Below are 12,103 nucleotides of genomic sequence, written 5' to 3' on the forward strand. Positions count from 1 at the left end.
TAAACAAAACGAGTGAGAGATGATTTATGCTTGTGGAGTACAAGGGATATAACTCTCACTCGTTTTATTTACGTTTAGACATACGACCTTATCACAAAGTAGTCGAGAGTTAAGTTTATTTCAAACAGTTTACTAGTGTTGCATTTTTTAAGGTATCTACTAACGCCTAATAAATCAAAGTTGCAAAATTGAATCGTTCGAGAAATACGTTAAATATGAGGTTTTTGGCGTATTTTGAAACGCAAATCTCAAATTACGTGTTTTATTTATAAAATATAACAATAGCTTAGAATAAATTTTTGCTGGAAAAAAATTGTCCTGATTTTTAACTCCGATGAAATGGTAACCCTACTTGTTAGGCCAGTGTCGTACCTCGAGACCAGCTGGGAGGGTGAAAAAATGATGTAATCTAAGTAAAAAAATAAATAAACCAGAAAAATGGAAGAAAAGAAAAATAATAAGTAGGCACTCTATTTTGCCCCTCATTGTAACGATATTTCATGTAATATTCCCGATATGTGTTAGTAGGCATGAGGAAGCCATCGGTCATCTCATGCAAGGATTCCGTCCCGTTTGACCTTGAAATCCCAAAACAAATACTGTTAAAGACCAGAAAAGACTGAAAATAGAAATGATTGTAACCACAACCAGTGCAGAAAAACATGTCTCGAATAAATGAATAAGGGCCTAAAAAATCAAAATAGAAAATCCAGAATAAGAATAATTAGCACCTAGGAAATAACATAATCAGCCAAAATTCGTAATTCTGAAATGAAATAAAAAAAAATGGGCATATTAAACCATGCCTCAGGATCTCGTCCGATCCTCTGAATGTGATGGAAAATCAAGCAGCGACACCGCGTCAGTTGAATTTCAAGACGTTTTATTCGTAAAAAAATATTGTTAAGTTCTAACTTTAGCAAATATATATATACTTTTAATATATAATATTTTTCCTTCCTTGTATCACTATTTCTATAAGATTATCTTATACGGTTTCGTCTCTCGGTTCTCGCTACCGCTCGCGCTCGTAATTGTATCAATTGCAATCGTTTCATAGTTTTTGTTATTGTTAATGGTGATTTAGCGCCCTCGCGATTATTTCATATTGCAACCCCAGGAAGGCCCGATTAGATCGAGCTCCTGCTGCTCTTACATAGCTCGGCACTGCGTTGCTGTTCCGGACCCTATCCACCACCTTGTACTTGCGATCTGTCCTGAATCCCGTTCTACATTGGGATGGAGGGGGTCTCTAATTTCTACGTCCTACGCTCAGGAGAGGGGTGTTACTAATAATAATTGATTTCGCATTTTTTTTGTCATCGAAAAGCGGTGAATTTGCGCGCATGCTAATCTATAATTAAAAGGATATTATCAATTACTTCAAATTAGTTTCAATCGTCTATTGCTTTGGTGTTCGTTCTCTTCTGACTTAAATAAGGAGAAGGAGCGGGGAATTACTTTAACAAGTGTGGAAGTGTTTCCGGGGTTCTACTTTAAAAATCACGCCCTCACGCGTTTCTAACGGTTTGCTTGAGCTCCTTTACCTTCTTTATTTCTCTCTCCCTCTCTTTCTCTCTGATTGGTATTTTGAATTTCGTCACTATTTACATAAGGCATTCGTGCAAAATTGAAGCAAATTTTCAAACGTTCAACTTACTCGGCTACTAGAGAATTCTAGTAGCTGTGTCACTAATTGCTATTCTTATACTCTATTTTTTTAGTAGATCTGTTTTATAAACGCGATTATCTGTTAGTTTCAAAATTACTGCTGCAGAGTAACTAGATAGTATTGTTTTTCAGTTTGCGTACTGGATTATTACTGGCGGTAAAAATATTCGATACCTTTCTCTTGTAATTAGTTAATAATGCTTACAACTTTAACGAGCGCTAAATAGGATAACCCTGCTGTGTGGGGGTGAGTGCAGTGTGAAAGCAAACCTACAATCACATGACTTTGCCTTTCGAGCATATATATTAATATAAACCAAAAATGAGTCCCGCGCCGTTTGATGGAGATTAATGTAATAGCCGGCGCCACGAATTAAATGGATTCCAGTTGAGACAGATTTAAAGCCAACTCGTAGTTCTAGTCACCATCCAAACTTCAATTTTAAGGGTTAAAGTACCTAATTTTAGGTTATTTTTAGAAATGTAAAATACAAATCTGAAAGAAATCTGCGAAAATTTTCACGAATTTCTCCAAATTTTTAAACGAAAAACCATCTGCGACATTTTGCGCTACCTAACTTTTTAACAAAGTTTTTGATTCAAAAAAGGTATTAGAAAAAATTAGCTCCTCAACAAAACCCTACAATTCCATTTTTTATAGGTTAAATCGGTGAAGCCTTTGTTAAGCAAATTTAATAGTTTTATATGTACTACTTTGCTTGTTTGTATGGGGTAGACAGAAAAAAACGTAATGCAAAAGTTGTGTAATATTCAAAAGCTACTCAGGTAACTTTCTTGATTTTTTTCACACATTGAAAATAAATTAGCGAGCTAGGAGATAGCATTTGAAAACATATACTAAAAGTTATTGAAGCGCTTTTTCTTTCAATTTATAACAAATTCAATTCTTTCAAAACTTAGTCTAGATTGGCTTTGAAGAAACAAAGTTGCCCAATTACTTATAGCTTTACACCCAGAGTAGTAATCCAATCCCGTAGACCCGAGTTGGCGCAAAATCCGCAGTTCCAATAATAAACGTAAGATTAAAAGGAAGATTTGTGATAATTGATAACTTAGCAAGAGATTAAACTTAAAAGTGTTTTTGGAGTATTTCAATTAAAAACATGTTTATATTTTTGAAAAAAAAAATACGTTTGCTTAATAAAAAAAAATTAATAAAGTAATCGTAATAGGGTATCATCATGTTACAATAATAATAATATTAATTAAAAATAATCGAATTTGTGTGGGTATCTTTTCCAGGCGTAACGATCCCTCATTCCATCGTTCGCTCCGGGTCGGTCCGTACTTTTGTTCATTCTTTAGCTTTTTTGTTTGTTTATTTCCTCCCTTATTACAGTATAATAATTTCTAGCGTTCCATTTTTTTATGTTTGCTTCTTTGTTTGTTTCGCTCTCCCTTTTGTATTGCTCTTGTTAAGTTTTTCACTCTGCCCTCATTTACATCGTGAAAAAATGATCGTCAATTTGTTTGCTGTTGCGCTCTACCTTTTGAGTATGATTGATTGCTGCAAATATTCCGGCAGAGACGAGAGTGCGATAATGGGACGACGAATGACACAACTTATGCTGGGGAGGCAGAGGGGTGGAAGTAAACGGTTCAGTGTATTTATGTTTGTGTGTGTTCGTGAGTTTGAATGAATAATACAATTTTTGCTTTCTAATACAACTATACACATAGGGTCCTACATATATACGGACCAGTTGGTCAATTAGCGTTTGCGTCCCCACGCTGCTGTTGCTATGCAAATAGGGTTCGTCTCTTCTTAAGTATACAAATGTATGTGTGTATGTGTTTGTGTAAGTGGGCGTATTCGCATATAAGTAGATTTATTAACATGTATTAACCGAAAGAGCTGCTCGTGTGTTTAAATAAGATAAAATAAAAGCATTTTAAAACTAGAGACGTTACCGTTTTTTTCAGGGAAGGGGAAAAGGGAACAGGTGACGAGGGGAGGGAGGTGAGATTCAAAGAAATCTTTCTTGTTCGGGCAAGGTTCTGTACAACTAGAAGTAGGAAAGCAATACATCGAGCTAAAATTCAATATCTCTAAGCACTAACATTAAAACTAGGTGAATTATTAAAAAAAAAACCCTGTCATAAAGTACTGGTATAACATTTCACAATTTTTAAGTGCTCTCATTCACTTTCTTCTTTATTATTTTTTTGCTAAAAACATCAAGAGTGGGATGCAATAAATTAGTTGGTATGAAAAATGGTATCTGTCATTGTTTTTTTTTTTATTCATATTGTTTTCCTTACTTTCGAAGTTGGTTAGCGCGCAATAGCTGGAGGGTTAAAATGCTTGCGATTAAAACTAAGGTCCGTAGTGGTGTACTAACACAACTACACAATGAAATAGATCAGCAGAAAATGAAGAAACACGCAACAAAGGGCTGAATGTATCGACAATAATATTTCTACAAAACGAAGTTAGTGAGTATGAGTTTAATGCCGCCGTTAAAAGGTGAGTGAGTGTTCGTGTGTGTATATTACCTTAGCCTAAGTAAAGCCTAAACGATATCGAATGGGTTGTTGCTACACACTAAAGGTAAGAAGGCTGAGGCTTCCGGCAGAGGCTCGTGTGTTCAGCACGAAAATGAAATAAATACATGAATGCATGCATATGTGTGTGTTGTATACATGTAAGTATGAGTGTGGGATTGGGTTTGTATCTAAAAATCACGTTTCGTTCTTTACTCTTTGCGCTAGCGCAAAATGGATGCCTCTTCCTCTATCGTACCTACTAAAACTTAAACCCGGAAGTTGTTCGCAAGCTGAGCCGCGATTGCGAATTGGTAGTATCAAAAAAATCAGGAAAATGGGTCATTTTAATAACATACCGTTTTTTCCTTCTTTGCTTGTTTTCTTTTGCTAAGCCACGCAAAAATACTGCATTGTTTCGAATTATCTTAGACTTTTTCTTGCGTCTGTACGGATGGGCTTCCGATTGAACTGAATTCCACCATATTTTTTTTAGTTTATATATTGCTTAGTTAACGTTAGGAACAGAGATCGCGTTTTCAGAGAAAATCGTTTTCGGCTTTCAGGGCAAATAATATAATAACATTGAAAACTATTTGGTCCGTTGCCATAACAACGGTGACAAAAAATTATGAAGCATGCCTACTGCACCATTTTTTCGCGCATATACCCCACCTTGTCATAAAGGTGGCGTAAAAAACTGAAAAATAAATAACATCTGAATAGCCAGAAAGCCAAGAGCTGCTCAAAGGGGCTATTCAAAACAAAATGGTGATACAATGAGAAGTAAGTCTAACTTGTTTCAGCAAGTATGTGTCTGTGTGTTTGTGTTGAGTTAGTGCATATGTTAAAGGTCTAAAATCCAAAATATCAGATCTGCAATTTTAGTACTTCATCTTATACACAAGTTTAAAAAGAAGATAGCACTCCTGAAGGGTAGTAGAAGTAGTTTTAGTAGCTGCGAGAAAGCTGCAGGAATTAACTGGAAAGGACACGGGCTTAACTTAACTCTACCAAAAAATTAATTTTTTCTTCCTTCTGTTTTCTTTTTTTTTTTTGGAGCAAGGAATATTTCTCTTACAACTAAACTGGTAAACAACTGGTATACAACGCGTTTCGCTTGCTCGTTAGGTCTGTCCTTTAAAAAACTACTGAATTGTTTGTTCCAACTGGCAAACGAATGAATCCTTCCGACTCGATTCGACATTGTCATGACGATTGCATGCATGGTAGATTAATGATTGTGCGCGAGGATAAACATGTATGTGTAAGTACTGGGGGAGGGCAGAAGGAGGCGGAGGAATATATTAGATTCTGCGCTCGCGATTTGCTGCTGCTCGTACGTGACTGACTTGACGCGGACGTGTGGTGAAATGACTAGATTTTAACAATGTTGTTCATTCGGATGCTGCTGCTTCTGTTTTTGTATTGTTTTTGTTTGCTTAGTTCGATGGCTTGCGCTTACTGTTTTGCTTTAACTTCTGCATAATAGATCAGATCAACAAACGAGATTCTGCGATTATTAGGTATTAAAATGAAATCTTTCACGGAAGCTTAAGGACGGCAAGCTGATACGAAATGGGAAGGATAATTTGTTAAGCTTAATACTGTACATTTTTCTGTTGGCGTGTGTTCCGATGGCGCGAAATGGCGAGCACTGTTGTTTTTTTCTGATATTGGGGGAACTATGCTTAAGTCAGATTAGTGTTTGGATGGAATTTGTTTTTTTTTTTTAAGAGAGCTAGTTTACTCATGGCTACTCAGCTGAACGAAGGAACAATTCTTATCAAAGTAGGCGTGTAAATTAAGTATTGTGACTACTAACGATGATCACGGTGCATGGTGTCTAAATTTTTAAGTAAAAGAACGCTACCAGCAAAAAACTAAGTAAGTTACGTCCAACCAAAGGCGTACTACTGGGAGTTCTCAGTTGAATATTGAATGTAGCTTCAGCAGTCTCACTGTCAGCAGCTAGAGACCTCCTAGCGGGAAGATTTGAGTATTTACAGTTTAAAACTTCTGTGTTCTGTGCCTTATTGCATCTCTACAAATTAATTTTGATTCGTTTTTTTTTCTCTTCATTATTCTCTGTTTACATTTGTTCTCGTTCTTAGTATCGTTTAAGAATATCAACCAACAACTTTTATCACATGTTTCTTCCGGTTTTTTTGTGTTCGCTTTCCTAGCATTGACGTCTCTCGGCTGCTGCCTCTAGGCAAAGTATGTGCTTGTTTGTTTGTTTTGTTTTTTTTTTCAACAAAAAATGTTCAAAATGGTTCAACGTCAAACGTAAAAGAAAAACTTTGTCAAACGGTAGTTAAAGTTTTACGGAAGAAGAAGCAAGTTTAAAATTTGATTTTTTGTTTGTTCGATTGTAAGTTAACGATTAAAAATACTTTAGTAATATCAAGCAGGTTCGGCTTATAGCGACAACAACATTCTAATCTTCATTCTTTATCGTTTCTTTTTTTGCGGATAATTTTATTGCTTTAGTATGCGCTTCATGCTTTTGCGGGTGTTCGAATAAAGGTTCGACGCTACGCGGGATTCTATAAAATCGATTTTCAGTTGTTTATACAGTATTCATATATAAAAACTAAGAGTATTTCCTTTGCCGTTCAATCGCCATGAGAGGCGTAAGATTTTTGTCTTGCAATTACTTTGTTCGTATCTACTGAGTATTAGTATTATTCTGTGGCCTTTTTTTCTAAGCTTTTAGAATCATCTTCTGCCTACTCTCCTATTAGGGCCAAAATTAGAGCTGAAAATTGTAGAGATGCTTCTACCGTGTTTTGGTTCATTCAGTTGCTCACGCTTGCTGACCTGCTGTAGTCGCAGTTATGGTAGCACTAGTAGTAGAATTAATTAGCTTTAGTAGTTTAGTATTAGTAGCTGCGGCGGAAGTAGTAACCATTCTTACTAGACTTCCCCACAGCAATCTAAAATAAAATCAAATGAATACTCGAGGAAGATTGTATAAGTTCTAGGGCTGATGTTGCTGCTGCTGCCGCTGATGACGATTGCGACTGCTGCACAGTTTGCCTCCTTTTTTGCCGTCGGTTTTCTTTCTCCGGCGTCGGCGGCGTTTCCTCGCCGGTGGTTTCCGCTTGCCCTAGCTGGCCTTGACGGGTTTCCGACGCAGTCAGTGCTGCGAAGAATCACTGCCGAGCTGAGTGGCGACCAGATTCAGCGGCAGGTTGCACGAGTCGATGTCGTTCTCGGGACCGCTGTCGTCGCCGGCCTCCATGTCGGCACCGGTTGGGTCGAAATTTTGGGTTACACGCAGGTAGTGCTGGAAGGCCTGTGGGAAGAGAAGATTCATTTTGTTTAACGCTAATTCGCTCGCTAATTCGCGCTCACGACAAACTTGTTCTGGGCATGTGAAATTTTCATGCCGTATTGAGTTATATGTAACTAATTGGTACTCACAGGTGGCATCGAAAAGTTCGGCGGCGTCGCGCGGGCTGCATCCCTCAGGGCAATCAGCAGGTTGTGATTTTGCAGAGCTTGCAAATCGGCCGCTCCTTCCACTACGCCATTGTCCAAGGGTTCACTGCTCTCCTGCTTGATGGATTCTGTGAAAGGAAGAACAATATTCATTGAAAATTTATGCTCGTTATAACTTGACTGAATCGGAACAGGAAAAAATACTCACTCCTTCTGGTCGATTTGTCCCCCTTCGGGCGACGCCGACGGGTGTGAATGGTATCCCGTCGCATAGTATGCGGACGATTGACGCCGTGCAGCTTGAAGTACAACCCGCAGGCATTGCAGACCATCTCGCCACGTATGTTTCTCCGCCAAATGGTTGTCGTGGTTGTTCCACAGTTCGTACAGGACATATCTTTCTGTTGGGAGTTTTGCTGCGGCTGGCCCTGTTGCTGCTGTGATTGCTGTTGTTGCTGCTGCTGCTGCTGAGCGGATTGCGCTGCTAGCTGTTGAGCTGCCAGTTGGGCAGCATTTTTACCCGCGGCCAAAAGCTGTGGACTTACACTGCCGCTGTTCGACTCAATAGAACTCGCCATCCCCTGGGAGGATGCATCGTGCTGCTTCGTTCGAAATAGGATGTTAGCTGAATTGGCACGGTTCAAATGACTGATGGCGGCAGCATCCAAATGTATCGGACTGCTGCCACTGTTGCTGGTCATTGCACCGCCCGATTTTCCGGATGTTGTTAGCTTCAGGGCTTCCATGGGTGTGTTTGGCGAGTTCTCCTCCACCGGTGTTCTGCTCGGGCACGTTTGCTTCCGGCGGCCCTGGCCGCTGCCACGATTGGTTTCAGCCTGCGGGAAATGCAATTTAGTAATTGAAAACTAAAATTGAAAGCGGAAAAAGCTTACCTTGATCAGCGACACGCCGGGAGTGATCTGGATTGAGGGCGAGAACTGCAGTCCAAGTGCTCGGGCGTTGATCATTTTGCGGAGGAGTTGAGTTGCTTCGTTACCAGCACCGTTAATGAGATCTGCAATTGAAATCCGTTTGTGATAGTTCAATCATACAGGGATGAGTGTTTCAGTTACTTACTCGTATTTTGCGCCAATGCCTGCCACAGCTGGGTCGTTGCCGGATCTGCACCATCAGCCAGCACACCAAATTGCTGCCCGAGATGAACCTGAACCTGTTGCAGGTGTTGCTGTTCCTCAATTGAGTTTAAACTGTCTGGCGTTTCTCGTCCCATGTGGTCAACCTGACTACTGCTATTATGGTGCTGCTGCTGGTGTTGCTGGTGGTGGTGGTGATGGTGGTGATGATGATGATTGTTATTGTTGTTATTATTGTTGTTTGACCGCTTGATTTCATCCGTGGTGCATTCCGAACCGGCATCCTGGGAGGAGATGTCCATTTGCAGCCGACCGGAGTCGCTACTGTCAGCGCTGTCACTGTGCTGGCTGGTTTGATCGTCGGCGATTATTTCCGGCAAGCTTTCCCGCTTAATGACATTCTTCTTCACCAGCGTCGTGGCGGGCAGGGTTGGCGAAAGGATGTTCGGTTCCACCTTCAGGCGTTTCATCGTGAGATCCATCTCTTCGCTGCTGGGGGATCGCTTCAGGTTGTTCAGCAGAAACTCGTGAGGCTGCTGGAGAGGGTAGAAATCGGTTCAGTTTTTTTAGAGTAAAGGGAAATAAGTTATACTAACCTTTATCACAGAAGATTTAATACTTTGTAGTTGCGACTGATTGTTATTGTTGATGGTTTGATACTGGTGCGATTGTTGTAACTGTTGCTGCTTCTGCTGCTGCAGTTGCTGCTGTTGTTGTTCGGCAATTAGGCTGGGCGATTGAGGATTCGAGCTGGGTGGTGAGATTATCACTTTTTTGCTAATGTCCATTAATACCGCTGCGGTTTCGAGATGTTCCTGCTGGAGCTGTGTCAAATTCTTGACTTGAATCAGGGGCTGTTTTGGTTGTTGCTGCTGCTGCTGCTGCTGCTGGAGATGAGTCGGATGCAGGTGTATCGTTTGGTGGATTATCGACGGCTGCTGCTGATTGGAGGATGATATTTTCATGCTCTCAATCGGGATCACAGATACTGAATTTGCTTCCAGGTTTTGTAGATGCGTTTTACTAAGTACTGAGGTAACTGATTTTGTATGATTGTTATTGTTGCGTAATGCTTGCAACGCTGCTATCGCATCCTGTTCTGCGGAGGCTTTTGCGGCTAACGAGGCGGGTGAAGAGGCGATCAGGTGTTCCAGCTTCTCGGACGATTGCGAGAGTATTTCCTACAATTGAAAAAGAATTCCGAAAGATTTAGTTTTCTTGTAGGCAAAATGTATGTATCAACAGAACAACCCTTAAGAATAGTGTTATATTGGAGTGATAATACCCTGCAACCTTCCTCCGTATCACGTATCTATCGTACGAAAGAAAAGAAAAATCGGTTCCTAAACCCCTGACTCAACAAAGCATAGGCACGAATACGATTTTACTTCTGTACACCTTGCTTGCAACTCATCTCTCGTTTTGGGTCGATTCCATTTCCAAGAATAGTTTTTATCATTCAATATTTCTTTTGCTCGTTTCCCCCTCAACCACGAAGAAGAGGAAATAACCGTCAGTCAGCCGGAGAACAAAATAATAAAGAATCGAATCGAGAATTGCCCCTCAACATTCCTACATGGTCTTTTGAAATTCATTCAACTCGCTCCGAAAAATGGCATACAAAAGACAAGAGTAATGGAATAATCAAGTACCATTCGTCATTTAACCCCCGCACGTCCGTACGTACACTACTACTTCTATAGATACGTACGATGGATCGGCTCACGAATGACGGCGACAGCTCTCGCTCCGTTCGTGGGTTGTTTTTTGAGTTAAGTTGGCAAGGAACGATGAATAATCGGTAACCGGCGGGGCGGATAATTTCAATACCGGTCCGATTACCAATCACGGTTCGTTATCCCGATAGAGGGAGAACACAAAAAAAACTGTATCCCAAAAAACAAAAGAGTTGGGATGAAGTTTTCTCCGGTAGAAAATTTAAATTATTTCCTACCTACTTGCAACTCGGAAAGGGTTAGAGTGTAAGGCTATACAGAAATTGCAAATTTGATGCGCTGTTGGTTATGTTACTCGAGGTTATGTTTTGCAGTAGTTTGATAAATTCTGTTACTTTGTTTTATTTCAATTCAGAAGTGTCGCCTCAGGTTTTACCAATTTGAACAGGTTTTAGTTAAGTTATTCAGTTTCACCCTGATTAATTTTTTAAGTATAAGTTTTTCGGGACTTCGTCTTTGTTTTCTACACTGGGATATATTTTGTAAAATTGGAACTGAAACTGGTAAATGTTTTGTCAGATTTCAAACGATAATAACAGCATAACAGCATGGTGGATAACAGTAACCAAAAAGGAAAGCAAAGCCTTCCTGCTACATTCCGATTCGGAAATCTACCTTCTGTTTTTTATACACAGACTTCGCAGCCGACTTTCTAGTGTACAGGACAACTTCGGGGCTAGGCGCTACGATCCTACTGACACTAACAGTCTCTCCCGAGTCAGGACTCGAACCTACGACGACTGGCTTGTTAGGCCAGCATCGTACCTCGAGACCAGCTGGGGAAATATGTTGTTGAATAGATAACCAATATGTTGTTGAATAGATAGAACGTTAGACAATTTTGTAATACGCTAGTTATCATTTTTATTTCATTGCTCAGCGGTAGAAATTGATAAGGTTCAAGGGCAAATTTACGTGAACAATTAATCTCAAGCATTCCTAGCACAGACGTCATAAATAGACACCAACCATTTCCTTTGACATTCTCTATATCAGCATGAAAAAAATTAACAGAGTCTCCCCAACCCAAAAGATCAATTATGAATTCTATGAACTTAGACTAGTTTGATCTCTCGAGGTAAAGATTTTTCGAAAAGTTTTGAACAGCCCTCTTTCTTAAACAATTCATTAACCTGCCGTTAGAACCTAATAAATACTGATGTCTTGGGAAAAAAACATGCTGGTACAGGCAACTGTACAGTATATGTGGAGCAGAATGCCGTTGGTTTATCATTGCAGCGGTACACTATTTCTATTCTTGTGCAATCAGGGAAAAGCTGCAATGCTATTGCTGATGGTGATTAACAGTTTATCTTATGAATATAGTTACCTTAAAAACCATAAACTACTAAACAAGAATTGAACATTTTTGCAACGGTTGTATGGCATAATATCAACGGATGTCCGGCATAATATCAAAAGTTAGTGAACCTATGTAACGGCTTCGAAATTATTTTCTGAGTAAGATTCGTATACTAAATAAAAATAGTTATTTCAGAGTTAAATAGAACAAAACCATTCATCATGACAACGTACGCGTTGTTGGATTTGAGAGATCTATTTTTCGAGAAAACAGAATTAATTTTAATTTAAACGCATAAGGAGAAATTATTGGTGCTTGTTCGAAAACAACGATACGCTTGTGCCTTA

At 39.5% G+C, this 12,103-nt stretch overlaps 1 protein-coding gene across 1 annotated transcript in view; it reads right to left on the reverse strand.

The window, feature by feature from the left end:
* Positions 1–866: 866 nt before the first annotated feature.
* The window catches only part of LOC129733354 (probable serine/threonine-protein kinase DDB_G0267686), a 507,381-nt gene continuing 496,144 nt past the window's right edge, over positions 867–12,103 (reverse strand). The window contains exons 4-9 of the mRNA XM_055695171.1: positions 9,314–9,898; positions 8,701–9,253; positions 8,517–8,638; positions 7,832–8,459; positions 7,606–7,751; positions 867–7,477 (exon numbers count right to left, since the gene is read on the reverse strand). Of these exons, the coding sequence (XP_055551146.1) occupies positions 7,319–7,477; positions 7,606–7,751; positions 7,832–8,459; positions 8,517–8,638; positions 8,701–9,253; positions 9,314–9,898 (2,193 nt within the window). The 3' untranslated portion in view covers positions 867–7,318. The remainder of the gene's footprint in view (positions 7,478–7,605; positions 7,752–7,831; positions 8,460–8,516; positions 8,639–8,700; positions 9,254–9,313; positions 9,899–12,103) is intronic.

The sequence above is a fragment of the Wyeomyia smithii genome, chromosome 3 (assembly GCF_029784165.1).
Source record: "Wyeomyia smithii strain HCP4-BCI-WySm-NY-G18 chromosome 3, ASM2978416v1, whole genome shotgun sequence".
Classification (NCBI taxonomy): Eukaryota; Metazoa; Arthropoda; class Insecta; order Diptera; family Culicidae; genus Wyeomyia; species Wyeomyia smithii.